We start from the raw sequence: 21,877 nt of genomic DNA, 5'->3' as shown, positions 1-21,877 counted from the left end.
GACAGTTCTGTACGGGGACGCGGACAGTTCCAGAACGCGGACATGATCAGTGCAACACAATCAACTAAACCCAGTCTTTACAGTGGGTTACATTAGTAATATTCATTTTGGATTATTATGTAAAACAAACATTATGGGTTTTTTATAACAATATGTTGAGATCTGGGTCCATATCGCCAAAGTGTCTCAGAGTAGAAAATTGGTCGTATAAGTGCTGAGAATAAAGACAATTTACACTTATGGGTATAAATTAAAGCTATGCATGAAGTCTCTAGTCCCACCTAGTTAGCAGATATTTAGGACACCTCGTGAGCTGTCCTAAGTAGTTAAGAGTTAACAGCAGGTGTCCTAAGTAGTTAAGAGTTAACAGCAGCTGTCCTAAGTAGTTAAGAGTTAACAGCAGGTGTCCTAAGTAGTTAAGAGTTAACAGCAGCTGTCCTAAGTAGTTAAGAGTTAACAGCAGGTGTCTTGATAATACTATAGAATAATGCAGTGAGTCAGTGGTTCCTGAGCCACATGTAACTGCTTTGTAGTAGTTAAAAATAATGTTTTATATTTCTATATGATCAACCCATAAATAATATAGACCTACATGCAACAGTATGTCTTGTGCTTTTGGCAATGATTAGGTATAATAATTATGTATAACAAGTGATACCATGTTTGTCTGCATAGCATTTTGTCTTCATTTGGGCAGATTAACTCATGCTTATTTCTGAAGATTAACTCAGGTTCTCACCCAAAGGCTAAAGAGTTGTAGCTGTGGCAGGAATTGGAATTGTGGTTGAAAGGTGGCTGGTTTGAATCCCAGGCCGGGTGCTGGAAAATACAGGCGGACTTGATCTGACCACTGGAGGACTGCTGGGTTCACACCCTCAAAACATTAACCTTTTGTTGATCAGAACTCTAGAGGTTCTTCTTCACTGAACCCAAACATATATATCACTTTTAGTGATTCCATATATTAATGAAGTGATAGAAGCCTTTTTGGTTCTAGAAGGAACCTTATTTTCTGAGAGTGTAAAATAAACACGTTTTTCTTTTGATTATTTAATTCTCTACATCATGTTATTTCAAGTTCTCCCTTTGGAGGAAAAGCAACCAACATCATGTTGTTAAATAATAAGCCATAAGCAACCATTTCTGATTTAAAAAACTAATGTGTAAATTTTTGGAAATAGCATTTTTTGAAAGAAACTCAAAATAATTCCTAAACACAACTGTCATCTCACCTCTTAGCTTTGGTGTCAGGTCCTCCCTCTCTCTCCCCAGATAGTCTCATTTTTGAGGCAGGGTCCCCCTCCTCTCTCTCCCCAGAGAGACTCATTTTAGAGGCAGGGTCCCCCTCATCTCTCTCCCCAGAGAGACTCATTTTAGAGAACTGACCCCTAAACAGAGATCCAGCATGTTGGTTGTGGTTAACACAGTAATTATCGAATGTCAATTGTTATAATTTATTAATAATCTCTTATAAAACATTTACTGACAGACATAGAAACAGTCAGGTGATTTAATACAATCACATGAATATGTAGATGTGACATCTCTTCTCCATGGTAACTGTCAATAATAATAATAAGTCACTGTTAAGGTAGTTCTAGACATTACAGCAGCACAAGGCCATGTCTCACAATTATTTTTATTCACCTTTTTTATTTAAGTCAGTTAAGAACAAATTCTTATTTTATTATTTAAAGGTGGGATATTTATTGTCTTTCAATCTGTTATTTTCTAAATGTATCTGAGAATGTAGACAGAAGGGCTAAAATGGACATGATTTATCTGAGGGGGAAATCATTGATCCATTCAGAAAGGTTTTTTGCATCAAGTAAGAGATGTTATATTATGTAAAGTAGACTAGGTTATAATGTATAGTAGTGGGTTGTTAGTGATATGTTATATTATGTAAAGTAGACTAGGTTATAATGTATAGTAGTGGGTTGGTAGTGATATGTAGATGTTATATTATGTAAAGTAGACTAGGTTATAATGTAGAGTAGTGGGTTGTTAGTGATTTGTAGATGTTATACTATGTAAAGTAGACTAGGTTATAATGTATAGTAGTGGGTTGTTAGTGATATGTTATATAATGTAAAGTAGACTAGGTTATAATGTATAGTAGTGGGTTGTTAGTGATATGTAGATGTTATATTATGTAAAGTAGACTAGGTTATAATGTATAGTAGTGGGTTGTTAGTGATATGTAGATGTTATATTATGTAAAGTAGACTAGGTTATAATGTATAGTAGTGGGTTGTTAGTGATATGTAGATGTTATATTATGTAAAGTAGACTAGGTTATAATGTATAATAGTGGGTTGGTAGTGATATTATATTATGTAAAGTAGGCTAGGTTATAATGTATAGTAGTAATAACACATAATGTTATAGACCTACCAGTAGCAGGACAGAGAATGTAGCCTAGGCCTGATATTTTTTACAACATTTTCAACAGAGGCCATCAGGTCGATCGGCATGATAAGCAGTGACGTATTTTTTTTAGGTGAGGGAGCACAGCGAACTATGTAAATGACGTCATCATTTCTTCAATCACAGTTTGTATCGACATATGTATTCTATTGAATAGTCTATCATTACAGGTCTCTCCAACCCTGTTTCTGGAGCGCAACCCTCCGGTAGGGTTTCTCTCCAACCCTGTTTCTGGAGCGCAACCCTCCGGTAGGGTTTCTCTCCAACCCTGTTTCTGGAGCGCAACCCTCCGGTAGGGTTTCTCTCCAACCCTGTTTCTGGAGAGCAACCCTCCGGTAGGGTTTCACTCCAATCCCAGTTGTAAATAGCATGATTTATCTTATAAACCAAGTCATTATTTTAATCAGGACTGCTAGTTTTGAATAGTAATGAAAACCTACAGGATGGTATCTCTCCAGGAACAGGATCAGAGAGCCCTGTTTTAGAAGATGAATAAAATCCATCCTCCAATTTGTTTTACTATTCAGCTTCAGCTAACCGTCCTAAAATCTGACTAGAAATGTATATTTTTACTATTCAGCTTCAGCTAACCGTCCTAAAATCTTATTAGAAATGTATATTTTTTGTAACAGTGACGTTACCATTCACCTGGTAATTAAATATAATTTATTTAGAATTGATCAGAATAATTTCTTAGTGTCTTCTTAAAATGAAGGTTCTCCCTCGCACTACACACATGATGATCAGTGATCATAGATCAAACCTAATCTTGACTATTAAATGTCTGATGACGACCTAACTTTATAATAGTTTGTATGTTGCCTCTAGACTTACCAGAATCTGCTCGTCTTTCCTTCAAATCAATACTTTTACCAGACTTCTAATGTTGCCGAGAAATGTGCGCCACAGTTTCAACATCCATTTTGTAAGTGCATTCGCCTGCAAACTTACTTTCAACTTCATGAGGAAATTACATAACCAGAATTCCTAAACCCATACGCAACATCCCGAGTCTACCGGGACCGCTGGGAAGAAGACTGTAGGAAGTCGATGCCGTGATTCGGGGTTTGAGAAGTCAGAAGTGAAAAATGATTCCTTAGTTGTACATTTTCTCGAAATCTAAAGCCAAAACCTAGATTCGAGACAATGAATTAAGTATTTGAACATGTTATTACTCCAACTTCGGGAAAGTAACAAACTGACACGTTATTATTTTATTCAAAATGACTTTATATCGAAGGAGTGTCTTTTATTTGACGGCCTGCACATGCGCAGTTCGGCGTGAGACGACCGTTATACCCGATAATGTGTTTCTGCGCATGAGTTTAGCAAAGCAACGTTGCCATGATATGTGCGTCTGTGTCTAGTTAGTATAAATGTATGTGCATATTAAGCTATATTACACTTTTGAGGCGGCAGGTAGCTTAGTGGTTAGAGCGTTGGGACAGTAACAGGAGCTGACAAGGTAAACATCTGTTGTTCTGCCCTGAACAAGGCAGTTAACCCACTGTTCCCCTGAACGAGGCCGTTAACCCACTGTTCCCCTGAACGAGGCCGTTAACCCACTGTTCCCCTGAACGAGGCCGTTAACCCACTGTTCCCCTGAACGAGGCCGTTAACCCACTGTTCCCCTGAACGAGGCCGTTAACCCACTGTTCCCCTGAACGAGGCAGTTAACCCCACTGTTCCCCTGAACGAGGCAGTTAACCCACTGTTCCCCTGAACGAGGCAGTTAATCCACTGTTCCCCTGAACGAGGCAGTTAACCCACTGTTCCCCTGAACGAGGCAGTTAACCCACTGTTCCCCTGAACGAGGCAGTTAACCCACTGTTCCCCTGAACGAGGCCGTTAACCCACTGTTCCCCTGAACGAGGCCGTTAACCCACTGTTCCCCTGAACGAGGCGTTAACCCACTGTTCCCCTGAACGAGGCCGTTAACCCACTGTTCCCCTGAACGAGGCCGTTAACCCACTGTTCCCCTGAACGAGGCAGTTAACCCCACTGTTCCCCTGAACGAGGCAGTTAACCCACTGTTCCCCTGAACGAGGCAGTTAATCCACTGTTCCCCTGAACGAGGCAGTTAACCCACTGTTCCCCTGAACGAGGCAGTTAACCCACTGTTCCCCTGAACGAGGCAGTTAACCCACTGTTCCCCTGAACGAGGCAGTTAACCCACTGTTCCCCTGAACGAGGCAGTTAACCCACTGTTCCCCTGAACGAGGCAGTTAACCCACTGTTCCCCTGAACGAGGCAGTTAACCCACTGTTCCCCTGAACAAGGCAGTTAACCCACTGTTCCACGGTAGACCGTCATTGTAATAAATGATTTCTTCTTAACTGACTTGCCTGCTTAAATAAAGGTTACTTAATTTTTTAATATATATATACACACATATAAACTAAGTATGTGGACACCCCTTCACATTTGTGGATTCGGCTCTTTCAGCCACACCTGTTGCTGACAGGTGTAGAAAATCGAGCACACAGCCATGCAATCTCCATAGACAAACATTAGCAGTAGAATGGCCTTAATGAAAATCTCAGTAACTTTCAACGTGGCACAGTCATAGGATGCCACCTTTCCACAAAGTCAGTTCATCACATTTCTGCCCTGCTAGAGATTCCCCAGTCAACTCTAAATGCTGTTATTGTGAAGTTGAAACATCTAGGAGAAACAACGTCTCAGGCGCAAAGTGGTAGGCCACACAAGCTCACAGAATGGGGCTGCTGAGGGCTGAAGCACGTCTGTCCTCGGTTGTAACACTCACTATTGAGTTCCAAACTCGGTAGTGAGCCTCAGACCAGGCACATCAAGCTGAAGGACGAGCACAGTCAGAATCTATTTCAAATGGCTCCTTTTGAGCATCTGTAAATACTAAATAAATACCTATTCTGCATTTGAAATAATACCACTTCCGATCGAGAAATCAAACGTGTCCGTGGCAAAATATCATGTGAGAGAGATTAAAGTAGACCGCACGCGTCAAAGTAATTGATTTATGACCCTGCGTCATGATGACGTGTGCATGTCCAAATATGGGCCAAAGGCCCTGCCATCCTGTTGCTGTGGTCACGTGTTAGAGGGTGGGTGTGTGTTATTTTATATCTATATGGCATCCACAAGCACCTAACATAGACCCAACACAAGCACCTAACATAGACCCAACACAAGCACCTAACATAGACAACCACCCAACACAAGCACCTAACATAGACCCAACACAAGCACCTAACATAGACCCAACACAAGCACCTAACATAGACCCAACACAAGCACCTAACATAGACCCAACACAAGCACCTAACATAGACCCAACACAAGCACCTAACATAGACCCAACACAAGCACCTAACATAGACCCCACACAAGCACCTAACATAGACAACCACCCAACACAAGCACCTAACATAGACCCAACACAAGCACCTAACATAGACCCAACACAAGCACCTAACATAGACCCAACACAAGCACCTAACATAGACCCAACACAAGCACCTAACATAGACCCAACACAAGCACCTAACATAGACCCAACACAAGCACCTAACATAGACCCAACACAAGCACCTAACATAGACCCAACACAAGCACCTAACATAGACCCAACACAAGCACCTAACATAGACAATCACCCAACACAAGCACCTAACATAGACCCAACACAAGCACCTAACATAGACCCAACACAAGCACCTAACATAGACCCAACACAAGCACCTAACATAGACCCCACACAAGCACCTAACATAGACCCAACACAAGCACCTAACATAGACCCAACACAAGCACCTAACATAGACCCCACACAAGCACCTAACATAGACAACCACCCAACACAAGCACCTAACATAGACCCAACACAAGCACCTAACATAGACAATCACCCAACACAAGCACCTAACATAGACCCAACACAAGCACCTAACATAGACCCAACACAAGCACCTAACATAGACCCAACACAAGCACCTAACATAGACCCAACACAAGCACCTAACATAGACCCAACACAAGCACCTAACATAGACCCAACACAAGCACCTAACATAGACCCAACACAAGCACCTAACATAGACCCAACACAAGCACCTAACATAGACAATCACCCAACACAAGCACCTAACATAGACCCAACACAAGCACCTAACATAGACCCAACACAAGCACCTAACATAGACCCAACACAAGCACCTAACATAGACCCCACACAAGCACCTAACATAGACAACCACCCAACACAAGCACCTAACATAGACCCAACACAAGCACCTAACATAGACAATCACCCAACACAAGCACCTAACATAGACCCAACACAAGCACCTAACATAGACCCAACACAAGCACCTAACATAGACCCAACACAAGCACCTAACATAGACCCAACACAAGCACCTAACATAGACCCAACACAAGCACCTAACATAGACCCAACACAAGCACCTAACATAGACCCAACACAAGCACCTAACATAGACCCAACACAAGCACCTAACATAGACCCAACACAAGCACCTAACATAGACCCAACACAAGCACCTAACATAGACCCAACACAAGCACCTAACATAGACCCAACACAAGCACCTAACATAGACCCAACACAAGCACCTAACATAGACAATCACCCAACACAAGCACCTAACATAGACCCAACACAAGCACCTAACATAGACCCAACACAAGCACCTAACATAGACCCAACACAAGCACCTAACATAGACCCCACACAAGCACCTAACATAGACCCAACACAAGCACCTAACATAGACCCAACACAAGCACCTAACATAGACCCCACACAAGCACCTAACATAGACAACCACCCAACACAAGCACCTAACATAGACCCAACACAAGCACCTAACATAGACAATCACCCAACACAAGCACCTAACATAGACCCAACACAAGCACCTAACATAGACCCAACACAAGCACCTAACATAGACCCAACACAAGCACCTAACATAGACCCAACACAAGCACCTAACATAGACCCAACACAAGCACCTAACATAGACCCAACACAAGCACCTAACATAGACCCAACACAAGCACCTAACATAGACCCAACACAAGCACCTAACATAGACAATCACCCAACACAAGCACCTAACATAGACCCAACACAAGCACCTAACATAGACCCAACACAAGCACCTAACATAGACCCAACACAAGCACCTAACATAGACCCCACACAAGCACCTAACATAGACAACCACCCAACACAAGCACCTAACATAGACCCAACACAAGCACCTAACATAGACAATCACCCAACACAAGCACCTAACTTAGACCCAACACAAGCACCTAACATAGACCCAACACAAGCACCTAACATAGACCCAACACAAGCACCTAACATAGACCCAACACAAGCACCTAACATAGACCCAACACAAGCACCTAACATAGACCCAACACAAGCACCTAACATAGACCCAACACAAGCACCTAACATAGACCCAACACAAGCACCTAACATAGACCCAACACAAGCACCTAACATAGACCCAACACAAGCACCTAACATAGACCCAACACAAGCACCTAACATAGACCCAACACAAGCACCTAACATAGACCCAACACAAGCACCTAACATAGACAATCACCCAACAATGACAACACAGGCTACCTAAATATGGTTCCCCATCAGAGACAACGACTAACACCGGCCTCTGATTGAAAACCATATCATGCCAAACACAGAAAAAAGACAAACTAGACATACAGCATAGAATGCCCACTCAGATCACACCCATACCAAACTAAACCTATAAACATACATATCAAACTATGATCAGGGCGTGACACAAACCTATTGTGAATTCTTGATCAATCAAAATGTACCTGTTTTCCGTATAGAATGACTTGTATACAGATTATATTACAGCTTTTTGTGTTTTGGCTTAGTGGTTGTTTCTTTACTAACTAGGAAAACTCAACAGTGTGTAAGTCTGAGAAACATTATTGAGCTGGTTGGTTTATTGTTGTTGAAAGCTTGAAATGAACACACATTGAGAAGTGATATTGCAGCAACAGTTTTAAAGTGGTTAATCGTATCATATATATATATATATCGTTGCATGTTTGAATTAGAGATCCTTTAAAGTGTTTTAGATTATGATAATAATGTTATATTATTTTTATAATAATACATATCTGCAAACCAAATGTATTTCTGAAAACCCCTTTTTGCATCTTCAATAGTTGTAGATGTTCCAACGTTCGTAGATGATCCTCAGGGGCATATAACAGCCTGGGTTGTTGTAGAGTGGGCATAAGTTCAACACTCCGGAGTCAATGTCCTAGCTTTTGTCTTTTTCATAGCCTGTGAGAGAGAATATATTCCACAGCCTTGGTTTCTAATCATACTTTCTAATCAATAAGCGGGTCAAGTAGACCCTAAGAGGGCAGAAGTTATTGTTTACAAACATTGTGAATGAAAAAACATTGTTTCATTGTATAAATAGTCTTAATTTTTAAAAACATACATGGAAATGCCTAGAATTAATACCTATGGTGATTCTGCGCAATGCACTTGGGCCACAGTTGTGCGTTGGTTGTTGGTGCATGGAATGTGTAGCGAGTGGGTTGAGGTTCCCGGGGGAGTTGGCGGGACGTTTAAATTCTCTGTTCTTGGAGTGTTTGGAAAACCTTTCATACAAAAAGACAGAATACTGTCTGTTTCATCGGTTCCTCCGGTGTCGTTCAGAGTCCCTAATGCATCCATGTCACCCGTTGTGTCAGTTGTCCATCATACCTAAAAAATAAAATAAAATAAATTAAATAATAATAATCAAAATAAAATCGTTGTCCCCCCTGTTTAAAACACAAATAACTCGTGTTTAATATTACAATAATATCACGATAATATTCAAACAAAACTTAAAATATATTTTTCACTTACTTACCTCCAGAAATATCCATTAGGAGGGCTTCACAGACTATGTTATCTGTCCTGGGACTGCTGCCTGGTGTCTTACGAAGTCGTTCAGAGTGCCCACTTAGATTAGAGGGCTTCACAGACTATGTTATCTGTCCTGGGACTGCTGCCTGGTGTCTTACGAAGTCGTTCAGAGTGCCCACTTAGATTAGAGGGCTTCACAGACTATGTTATCTGTCCTGGGACTGCTGCCTGGTGTCTTACGAAGTCGTTCAGAGTGCCCACTTAGATTAGAGGGCTTCACAGACTATGTTATCTGTCCTGGGACTGCTGCCTGGTGTCTTACGAAGTCGTTCAGAGTGCCCACTTAGATTAGAGGGCTTCACAGACTATGTTATCTGTCCTGGGACTGCTGCCTGGTGTCTTACGAAGTCGTTCAGAGTGCCCACTTAGATTAGAGGGCTTCACAGACTATGTTATCTGTCCTGGGACTGCTGCCTGGTGTCTTACGAAGTCGTTCAGAGTGCACACTTTTCTTTTTTTAATATAGAAATTGAAAGATCAGTGTAATCTGTGTGGGTAGCTGGACAGGTAGGATGACTGACAGTGAAGGTGAACAGGTGATCACGTGTCACGTGACAGAGGAATGGATGAGACTGAGGCAGGAATTCCTTTAACCATAAAGTGGTATATTTACTGAGTAGTCTGTGCTGCATCACAAAGGAAACAAATAACATGTATCCAATCAGATTCATAGTCAAAGATCAAATCATATCATTCATTATTAACATCATTTAGGGAATTCAACAGTCCATAGGAAACTAGGCTGAGAAACATTATTTAGATGGCTGTTTAATTGTTGTTTAAAGCTTGAAATGGACACAATGCCAAGGCACATGTTTCTAACACACACACACACATTCCTTGTTTCTAACACACACACACACACACACACACACACACACACACACACACACACACACACACACACACACACACACACACACACACCATCTGGAAGCTCTGTGCCTGCACATATAAAGATAACTAAATAGGAAACTAGGCTGAGAAACAATATTTAGATGGCTGTTTAATTGTTGTTTAAAGCCTGAAATGGATACAATGCCAAGGGACCCCCCCCCCCACACACACACACACACACACATTCCTGCTTCATAGATAACAACCATAAGGACAATAACACTGGGGGTGGGGGACATACACGTTCCAAAAGTTCAAACACTCAACCCCCTCAGTTCAAACAGGCCCCTAGACATCAATCACCATGACTACTTCAAAGGATGCAATATAGATATAAAATAACACACACACCTGCATCCAGGGGAACAGTGGGTTAACTGCCTTGTTCAGGGGAACAGTGGGTTAACTGCCTTGTTCAGGGGAACAGTGGGTTAACTGCCTTGTTCAGGGGAACAGTGGGTTAACTGCCTTGTTCAGGGGAACAGTGGGTTAACTGTCACGTAATATCAAGGTGGGTGGAATCAGGCGCAGAGAGCAGGTTACAGTGAGTCGATAGTTATTTATTCTCCGAAAACCAAACACGGTCAACCCAAATATGCAGGGTGAAATAATCCAACACAGGATCAAAATATTATCGGAGAAAATAACACACACGTATTAACCCAAAATACATGAATCCAAAACAATCCCGCACAAAACAAGGGCGGGACAACCTACTACATATAAGGACGTTAATTAAACTAAAATACACACAGGTGAAACTAATAAGACAAAACCAACAGACAAACGAAAAAGGGATCGGTGGTGGCTAGTAGGACGGTGACGACGACCGCCGAGCACCGCCCGAACAGGCAGGAGAGCCAACCTCGGCGGAAGTCGTGACAGTACCCCCCCCCTGACGCGCGGCCCCCGCAGCGCGCCGCCACCGTCCTCGAGGACGACCCGGAGGACGAGGTGCTGGGCGATCCGGGTGGAGGCGGTGGAAATCTCTCAGGAGAGAAGGGTCCAAAATATCCCTCACCGGAACCCAGCATCTCTCCTCCGGACCGTACCCCTCCCAGTCCACGAGGTACTGTAGGCCCCCCACCCGGCGTCTCGAATCCAGAATGCCCCGAACTGTGTACGCCGGGGACCCCTCGATGTCCAGGGGGGGCGGAGGGACCTCAGGCACCTCACCTTCTTGCAGGGGACCAGCCACCACCGGCCTGAGGAGAGACACATGAAACGAGGGGTTAATACGGTAATACCTAGGAAGTTGTAACCTGTAACACACCTCGTTTATTCTCCTCAGGACTTTGAACGGCCCCACACACTGCGGCCCCAGCTTCCGACAGGGCAGGCGGAGGGACAGGTTTCGGGTCGAGAGCCAGACCCTGTCTCCGGTGCAAACACGGGGGCCTCACTGCGGTGCTGGTCAGCGCTCCTCTTCTGCCGTTCGCCCGCTAACCGTAGTGAGTCCTGAACGGCCTTCCAGGTGTCCTTGGAGCGCTGTACCCATTCCTCCACCGCAGGAGCCTCGGTCTGGCTCTGATGCCATGGGGCCAGGACCGGCTGGTAACCTAACACACACTCAAAAGGAGACAAGTTAGTTGAGGAGTGGCGTAGGGAGTTCTGGGCTAGTTCAGCCCAGGGAACATACCTTGCCCACTCACCAGGCCGGTCCCGGCAATAGGACCGCAGAAACCTGCCCACATCTTGGTTTACGCGCTCCACCTGCCCATTACTCTCGGGGTGAAAACCTGAGGTTAAGCTGACCGAGACCCCCAGTCTCTCCATAAACGCCCTCCATACTCTGGACGTGAATTGGGGACCCCGATCAGAAACGATGTCCTCAGGCACCCCATAGTGCCGGAAGACATGGGTAAACAAGGCCTCAGCAGTCTGCAGGGCCGTAGGGAGACCGGGCAACGGGATGAGACGACAGGACTTAGAAAACCGGTCCACAACGACCAGGATCGTAGTACTTCCCTGGGACGGGGGAAGGTCGGTAAGAAAGTCCACCGATAAGTGTGTCCACGGCCGTTGTGGAACGGGGAGGGGTTGTAATTTCCCTCTAGGAAGGTGCCGAGGAGCCTTGCTCTGAGCACACACTGAGCAGGAGGAGACATAAAATCTCACGTCTTTAGCTAGCGTGGGCCACCAGTATCTCCCTCTCAGACTCCGCACTGTCCTCTCAATGCCAGGATGACCCGATGAGGGGAGAGTATGAGCCCACCGAATCAGCTTGTCCCGGACCCCCCTCGGTACGTACTGAGTTCCCACTGGACAGTTGGGGGGGGCCGGCTCTGACCGTGAGGCCTCCTCTATCTCCGCGTCCACCTCCCATACCACCGGTGCCACGAGACATGACGGTGAAATGATGGGAGCTGGCTCAACGGGCCGCTCCTCGGTATCATAGAGGCGGGACAGCGCGTCGGCTTTGGTGTTTTGGGAGCCTGGCCGGTATGAGAGGGTAAACCGGAACCTGGTAAAAAACATAGCCCATCTAGCCTGACGTGGATTTAGTCTCTTCGCTGCCCGGATATACTCGAGATTACGATGGTCAGTCCAGATGAGAAAGGGGTGTTTAGCCCCCTCAAGCCAATGTCTCCACACCTTCAGAGCCTTGACTACAGCTAACAACTCCCGGTCCCCCACATCATAGTTTCGCTCCGCTGGGCTGAGCTTGCTCGAAAAGAAAGCACAAGGGCGAAGCTTGGGTGGCACGCCCGCGCGTTGGGACAGCACGGCTCCGACCCCAGCCTCGGACGCATCCACCTCCACTATGAACGCTAAAGAGGGGTCCGGATGCGCCAACACGGGCGCATTGGTGAACAGCTCCTTCAAACGAGTGAATGCTCTGCCCGCCTCTGCTGACCAGCGCAAGCGCACCGGTCCTCCCTTCAGCAGCGAGGTGATGGGAGCAGCCACCTGACCAAAACCCCGGATAAACCTCCGGTAGTAATTGGCAAACCCTAAAAACCGCTGCACCTCTTTCACCGTGGTCGGAGTCGGCCAATTACGCACGGCTGTAACGCGGTCATCCTCCATCACCACCCCAGAGGTGGAAATACAATATCCCAGGAAGGAAACGGACTGCTTGAAAAACTCACATTTCTCCGCCTTGCAATACAGGTCATGCTCCAGCAGTCGCCCAAGTACCTTACGCACCAGAGACACATGCGCCGCGCGTGTGGCAGAATAGATCAAGATGTCATCGATGTACACTACCACTCCCTGCCCGAGCAGGTCTCGGAGAATTTCGTCTACGAAGGATTGGAAGACGGCTGGAGCATTCTTCAACCCGTATGGCATGACGCGGTACTCATAATGACCAGATGTAGTACTAAATGCAGTTTTCCACTCATCTCCTCCCCGGATACGCACCAGATTATACGCGCTCCTCAGGTCCAGTTTTGTGAAGAAGCGCGCCCCGTGAAATGATTCCACCGCCGTAGCGATGAGAGGTAGTGGGTAACTAAACCCCACTGTGATGGAATTTAGACCTCTATAATCAATGCACGGACGCAGACCTCCATCCTTCTTCTTCACAAAAAAGAAGCTTGAGGAGACGGGTGATGCGGAGGGCCGAATGTACCCCTGTCTCAGCGATTCAGCAACGTATGTTTCCATCGCTACCGTCTCCTCCTGGGACAATGGATACACGTGACTCCTAGGAAGTGCAGCGTTCTCCAGAAGGTTTATCACGCAGTCCTCTCGACGATGAGGTGGTAATTGGGTCGCCTTCCTTTTACTGAAGGCGATAGCCAAATCGGCATATTCAGAGGGAATGCGCACGGTGGAGACTTGGTCTGGACTCTCCACCGTAGTCGCACCAACGGCAACTCCTCTACACCTACCTGAACACTCCTCTGACCACCCCTTAAGAGCCCCCTGTCGCCAGGAAATCACCGGATTGTGTTGAGCTAACCAGGGAACCCCCAACACCACTGGAAACGCAGGTGAATCTATAAGGAACAGACTAATCTGCTCCTTATGATCCCCCTGCGTTACCATGTCCAGTGGCACCGTAGCCTCCCTAATCACTCCTGACCCTAATGGTCGGCTATCTAAGGAGTGCACGGGGAAGGGTTGGTCTAACGACACCAGGGGAATCCCTAGCCTTAACGCAAGCCCACGATCCATGAAATTCCCAGCTGCGCCTGAATCGACTAGCGCCTTGTGCTGTAGAGAGGGAAAAAACCCAGGGAAAGAAGTCAATACATACACATGACCGACAGGAGGCTCTGGGTGAGTCTGGTGCTTACTCACCTGGGGTGATCGAGCAGTGCTCCGCCTGCCATCCCGACTCCCAGACGAGTTCCTCCAGCACCGGTCTGACGTGTGCCCTCGTCGACCACAACTGGTGCAGGAGGACACTCCTCCTCCGGTCCCCCTCGAAGCTGCCCCTCCTAATTCCATAGGGATAGGGGCAGGAGGGCTGGGAAGTGGAAACGACAGGGCCTGATCCGAACGCCCGCGGGCAGCCAGCAGATTGTCGAGACGGATAGCCAAGTCAATGAGCTCATCCAGTGTGCAGGTGGTGTCCCGACATGCCAGCTCCCTGCGGACGTCCTCCCTGAGACTGCATCTGAAATGATCGACCAAGGCCCTGTCGTTCCATCCTGCTCCTGCGGCCAAGGTCCTGAACTCCAGAGCGAAGTCCTGTGCGCTCCTCGTCTCCTGCCGCAGGTGGAACAGCCGTTCACCCGCCGCCCGACCCTCTGGTGGATGGTCAAAAACAGCTCGGAATCGGCGGGTGAACTCTGGGTAATTATCCCTCGCCGAGTCCGGACCATTCCACACTGCGTTGGCCCACTCGAGGGCTCGCCCAGTCAAGCAGGAGACGAGGGCGCTCACACTCTCCTCTCCAGAGGGAGCAGGACGCACGGTAGCCAGGTATAGTTCCAGTTGAAGGAGGAAACCCTGGCACCCAGCCGCCGTTCCGTCATACTCCCGTGGGAGTGTCAACCGAAGAGCCCCGGAGCCCGATGTGGTCGCAGGAACAGGAGGTGCTGGAGAAGGGGGTGCTAGCGATGATGTGGGAAGACCACTCCTCTCCCATCGATCCATCCTCTCCATCATTTGGTCCATGGCAGAACCAATCCGATGAAGCACGCTGGTGTGGTGGAGGACTCTCTCCTCCATCGATGGGAGAGGAGACGCGGCTGCTCCTGCTGATTCCATGGGCGGGTGCGGGATTCTGTCACGTAATATCAAGGTGGGTGGAATCAGGCGCAGAGAGCAGGTTACAGTGAGTCGATAGTTATTTATTCTCCGAAAACCAAACACGGTCAACCCAAATATGCAGGGTGAAATAATCCAACACAGGATCAAAATATTATCGGAGAAAATAACACACACGTATTAACCCAAAATACATGAATCCAAAACAATCCCGCACAAAACAAGGGCGGGACAACCTACTACATATAAGGACGTTAATTAAACTAAAATACACACAGGTGAAACTAATAAGACAAAACCAACAGACAAACGAAAAAGGGATCGGTGGTGGCTAGTAGGACGGTGACGACGACCGCCGAGCACCGCCCGAACAGGCAGGAGAGCCAACCTCAGCGGAAGTCGTGACATTAACTGCCTTGTTCAGGGGAACAGTGGGTTAACTGCCTTGTTCAGGGGAACAGTGGGTTAACTGCCTTGTTCAGGGGAACAGTGGGTTAACTGCCTTGTTCAGGGGAACAGTGGGTTAACTGCCTTGTTCAGGGGAACAGTGGGTTAACGGCCTTGTTCAGGGGAACAGTGGGTTAACGGCCTTGTTCAGGGGAACAGTGGGTTAACTGCCTTGTTCAGGGGAACAGTGGGTTAACTGCCTTGTTCAGGGGAACAGTGGGTTAACTGCCTTGTTCAGGGGAACAGTGGGTTAACTGCCTTGTTCAGGGGAACAGTGGGTTAACTGCCTTGTTCAGGGGAACAGTGGGTTAACTGCCTTGTTCAGGGGAACAGTGGGTTAACTGCCTTGTTCAGGGGAACAGTGGGTTAACTGCCTTGTTCAGGGGAACAGTGGGTTAACTGCCTTGTTCAGGGGAACAGTGGGTTAACTGCCTTGTTCAGGGGAACGGTGGGTTAACTGCCTTGTTCAGGGGAACGGTGGGTCAGGATTTGATCCATCTTCTAAAACAGGGCTCTCCGATCCTGTTCCTGGGTTGGAGAGACCTGTAATGATAGACTATTCAATAGGCTACATATGTCGATACAAACTTTGATGTAATAAATGATGACGTCATTTACATAGTTTGCTGTGCTCCCTCACCTAAAAAAATACATCACTGCTTATCATGCCGACCGACCTGATGGCCTCCGTTGAAAATGTTGTAAAAAATATCAGGCCTAGGCTACATTCTCTGTCCTGCTACTGGTAGGTCTATAACATTATGTGTTATTACTACTATACATTATAACCTAGCCTACTTTACATAATATAACATATCACTACCAACCCACTATTATACATTATAACCTAGTCTACTTTACATAATATAACATCTACATATAACTAACAACCCACTATTATACATTATAACCTAGTCTACTTTACATAATATAACATCTACATATCACTAACAACCCACTATTATACATTATAACCTAGTCTACTTTACATACTATAACATCTACATATCACTAACAACCCACTACTATACATTATAACCTAGTCTACTTTACATAATATAACATATCACTAACAACCCACTACTATACATTATAACCTAGTCTACTTTACATAATATAACATCTACATATCACTAACAACCCACTACTATACATTATAACCTAGTCTACTTTACATAATATAACATCTACATATAACTAACAACCCACTATTATACATTATAACCTAGTCTACTTTACATAATATAACATCTACATATTACTAACAACCCACTACTATACATTATAACCTAGTCTACTTTACATAATATAAAATATCTTACTTGTTGCAAATAAACTTTCTGAATAGATCAATGATTTCCCCCTCAGATCAATCATGTCCGTTTTATCCCTTCTGTCTACATTCTCACATACTTTTAGAAAACAACAGATTGAAAGACAATAAATAGCCTACTTTTAATTAAATAATTAAAAATAAGTGTGAGACATGGCCTTGTGTTGCTGTACTGTCTAGAACTACCTCAACAAACAGTGACTTATTATTATTATTGTTGCTGTACTGTCTATAACTACCTTAACAAACAGTGAATTATTATTATTATTATTATTATTGCTGTACTGTCTAGAACTACCTTAACAAACAGTGACTTATTATTATTATTATTATTATTATTATTGCTGTACTGTCTAGAACTACCTTAACAGACAGTGACTTATTATTATTATAGACAGTTACCATGGCGATGAAATGTCACAACTACATATTCATGTGATGCATTAAATCTTCTGACTGTTTTTATGTCTGTTAGTAAATGTTTTATAAGAGATAGTTAATAAATGAGAACAATTGATATTAAATAATTACTGTGTTAACCACAACCAACATGTTGGATCTCTGTTTAGGGGACAGTTCTCTAAAATGAGTCTCTCTGAGGAGAGAGAGGAGGGGGGCCCTGCCTCTAAAATGAGTCTCTCTGAGGAGAGAGAGGAGGGGGGCCCTGCCTCTAAAACGAGACTCTCTGGGGAACCTAAGAGGTGAGATTACAATTGTGTTTAAAAACTATTGAGTGTTTATTTCCTGAATGCTATTTACAGTTTTTCACGTTTGTTTTTTTAATCAGAAATTGTTGTTCTTGGGTCCCTTCAATTACTGTCCTGAGATTTTTTATTAGTTTATTTTAGATGTGTATGAAAATGTGTTTCTTCGCAAAACGCTATATATCCATTGTTTAGCTGAAATTGAATGTTTGTATCCTGTATATTTGACTGTGATATGTAGTTGTCTCACCTAGCTATCTTAAGATGAATGCACTTACTGTAAATCGCTCTGGATAAGAGCATCTGCTAAATCAGGGGTTCTCAATCCGGGGTCTGTGGAGGTACTGCAGGGGTTCTCAATCCGGGGTCTGTGGAGGTACTGCAGGGGTTCTCAATCCGGGGTCTGTGGAGGTACTGCAGGGGTTCTCAATCCGGGGTCTGTGGAGGTACTGCAGGGGTTCTCAATCTGGGGTCTGTGGAGGTACTGCAGGGGTTCTCAATCTGGGGTCTGTGGAGGTACTGCAGGGGTTCTCAATCCGGGGTCTGTGGAGGTACTGCAGGGGTTCTCAATCTGGGGTCTGTGGAGGTACTGCAGGGGTTCTCAATCCGGGGTCTGTGGAGGTACTGCAGGGGTTCTCAATCCGGGGTCTGTGGAGGTACTGCAGGGGTTCTCAATCCGGGGTCTGTGGAGGTACTGCAGGGGTTCTCAATCCGGGGTCTGTGGAGGTACTGCAGCACCCTGACTCATTGATATGTAATATATTTGATAGAATTTTCACATCACGACCACGCTGTTCATATTCATTGAACACATATTACGCCCTAGATGCCTTCAAATGCCCCATTTATATCCATGTCCAATTTAGGATTATTATTTAACAACATGATGTTGTGCTCCAAAGGGAGAACTTGAAATAACATGATGTAGATAATTAAATAACAACATGATTGTTACGGCTTTCTTCCGTCAAAGGAGAGTCAGACCAAAATGCAGCGTGGTTAGTTCGATACATCTTTAATGAAGACAAAAAAAACAAAAAAAAACACGAACTATACAAAAATAATAAACGTACGTGAAAAACCGAAACAGCCTAAACTGGTGCAATACAGAGACATGAACAATCGCCCACAAACACACAGTGAAACAGGCTACCTAAATATGGTTCCCAATCAGAGACAATGAGAATCACCTGACTCTGATTGAGAACCGCCTCAGGCAGCCATAGACTATGCTAGACAACCCTACTCAACCACAATCCCAATACCTACTAAAACCCCAATACAAAAACACACCACAAAATAAACCCATGTCACACCCTGGCCTGACCAAATAAATAAATAAAACACAAAATACTAAGACCAAGGCAATGATGTTGTGCTCCAAAGGGAGAACTTGAAATAACATGATGGAGATAATTAAATAATCAGAAGAAAAACGTGTTTATTATTATACACTCTTAGAAGAGAAGGTTCCTTATAGAACCATAAAGGCTTCTATCATTCCTTAATATATGGAATCACTAAAAATTCTAACATTTATAAAATTATATATTTTAGGGTTCAGTGAAGAAGAGCCTCTCAAGTTCTGATCAACGAAAGGTGAATGTTTTGAGGATGTGAACCCAGCAGTCCTCCAGTGATCAGATCAATTCCACCTGTTTTTTCCAGCTCCTGAGTTAATCTTCAGAAATAAGCATGGGTTAATCTGCCAAAATTAAGACAAAATGGTATCACTTGTTATGCATAAATCATCGCCAAAAGCACAAGACTTACATGTATGTAGGTCTATATTATTAATGGATTGATCGTATAGAAATATAAAACATTATTTTTAACTACTACAAAGCAGTTACATGTGAAGCAGGAACCACTGACTCACTGCATTATTCTATAGAATTATCAAGACACCTGCTGTTAACTCTTAATACTTAGGACACCTGCTGTTAACTCTTAACTACTTAGTACAGCTCACGATGTGTCCTAAATATCTGCCGACTAGGTGGGACTAGAGACTTCATGCATAGCTTTATTTATACCCATAAGTGTACAATGTGTTTATTCTCCGCACTTATACCTCTCTACTCTGAGACACTTTGTGGATATGGGGCCAGATCTCAGAGTTTGTTACAGTGTTGAGACGGCGAAGTCTATTGTTCAATTTGCTTTTTTCTTTACGGTCAGGGACAGTGTGAGTGTAGTCAGATCCTTTTCACTCTCTATCTTTGTTTCATTTTGTGATTCACTGGATTCATCATCAACCTCGAGACGAGGGTCAGCCGAAAGACCTGCTAACTAACCAAGCTAGTTGCTAGCTAGCTACTCTACCAGCAGCATCCTAGTTATCCTAGCTAGTCGGTACAGCTCGGTAAGCTAGCTAGCTACTCTACCATCAGCATCCTAGTTATCCTAGCTAGTCGGTACAGCTCAGTAAGTTAGCTAGCTACTCTACCAGCAGCATCCTAGTTATCCTAGCTAGTCGGTACAGCTCGGTAAGCTAGCTGGCTACTCTACCAGCAGAATCCTAGTTATCCTAGCTAGTCGGTACAGCTCGGTAAGCTAGCTAGCTACTCTACCAGCAGCATCCTAGTTATCCTAGCTAGTCGGTACAGCTCGGTAAGCTAGCTAGCTACTCTACCAGCAGCATCCTAGTTATCCTAGCTAGTCGGTACAGCTCGGTAAGCTAGCTAGCTACTCTACCAGCAGAATCCTAGTTATCCTAGCTAGTCGGTACAGCTCGGTAAGCTAGCTAGCTACTCTACCAGCAGCATCCTAGTTATCCTAGCTAGTCGGTACAGCTCGGTAAGCTAGCTGGCTACTCTACCAGCAGCATCCTAGTTACCATAGCTACCACTACATCATCACCGGCTGTCTGCATTTCTTGTGGACCGATGGAGCTCCCCGGTTGTTTCTTCCACCTGTTAAATCCCGGTGAGGCTTCTCCCTCTCTCGTTGACGGATGCTGGCTACCTCTGTCCGGTTCTCCTCTCTTCACTAGATGGAGGGTAACTTTAGTGTTTAACCCCTCTGTATCCAAGGACCAAACTTTTGAATATTATTATCAGGGTGCCTCAATAGCAGTTATTGAACACCGGGTAAATAATTTGAATATTATTTTTGCGGTGCCTCAAGTAGGCTGGACACATAACTTTTTTTTCTGATGAATAGTTCATTGCATCCGCCATGGAGCCCAGTTTCATAACATTACAATATGTCCCTAGTTATGAGGTAATTGTGTAAAAAACAGGCCTCATTTCTGGTCATGTTTCACCCTGCCAGCTCCTATTAGTTATTTTGAGCACCGTGGCACCATCTCACTTTCTGAACGTTCTATTCCCAGCTCATTGTTCTGCGTCACCCTGCCAGCTCCTATTAGTTATTTTGAGCACCGTGGCACCATCTCACTTTCTGAACGTTCTATTCCCAGCTCATTGTTCTGCATCACCCTGCCAGCTCCTATTAGTTATTTTGAGCACCGTGGCACCATCTCACTTTCTGAACGTTCTATTCCCAGCTCATTGTTCTGCGTCACAATGCCAGCTTCTCTATCGTATCAATGAGACCTGTCGACATTAACCGTGAACATTGACCTCAGGTAGCTTATTATTAACAAGGTTACGGCTACTTTGTGAGAACTCACTGTTCACTTGTGAACACGTTAAAGCCTGTGTACATGTTAAAACCACTAGCATCCCGCTAGTGGGACACCTCGACAACATCCAGTGAAATTGCAGAGCGCGAAATTCAAATTACAGAAATATAAATATTTAACTTTCATGAAGATAAAGGTGTCATACATCAAAATAAAGCTTAACTTCTTGTTAATCCAGCCGCTGTGTCAGATTTCAAAAAGGCTTTAGGGCAAAAGTCTACCATATACTTATGTCTGAAACACATGCTTCTAGCGAGGGCAATTCT

The 21,877-nt window shown here is 44.7% G+C and overlaps 2 protein-coding genes across 2 annotated transcripts in view; one reads left to right on the top strand and one right to left on the bottom strand.

The window, feature by feature from the left end:
- Nucleotides 1–3,663, bottom strand: part of LOC118936531 (NLR family CARD domain-containing protein 3-like) — a 153,876-nt gene extending 150,213 nt beyond the window's left edge. Inside the window, exons 1-2 of the mRNA XM_036942476.1 lie at nucleotides 3,265–3,663; nucleotides 1,233–1,388 (exon numbers count right to left, since the gene is read on the bottom strand). Coding sequence (XP_036798371.1) covers nucleotides 1,233–1,372 — 140 coding nt within the window. The 5' untranslated portion in view covers nucleotides 1,373–1,388; nucleotides 3,265–3,663. The remainder of the gene's footprint in view (nucleotides 1–1,232; nucleotides 1,389–3,264) is intronic.
- LOC118938102 (NLR family CARD domain-containing protein 3-like) overlaps nucleotides 1–21,877 on the top strand; it is a 160,774-nt gene that overhangs the window by 57,524 nt on the left and 81,373 nt on the right. The window lies entirely within an intron of this gene.

This window comes from Oncorhynchus mykiss, chromosome 13 (genome assembly GCF_013265735.2).
Source record: "Oncorhynchus mykiss isolate Arlee chromosome 13, USDA_OmykA_1.1, whole genome shotgun sequence".
In the NCBI taxonomy this organism is placed as follows: domain Eukaryota; kingdom Metazoa; phylum Chordata; class Actinopteri; order Salmoniformes; family Salmonidae; genus Oncorhynchus; species Oncorhynchus mykiss.
This window is presented reverse-complemented; position numbering and strand designations above follow the sequence as displayed.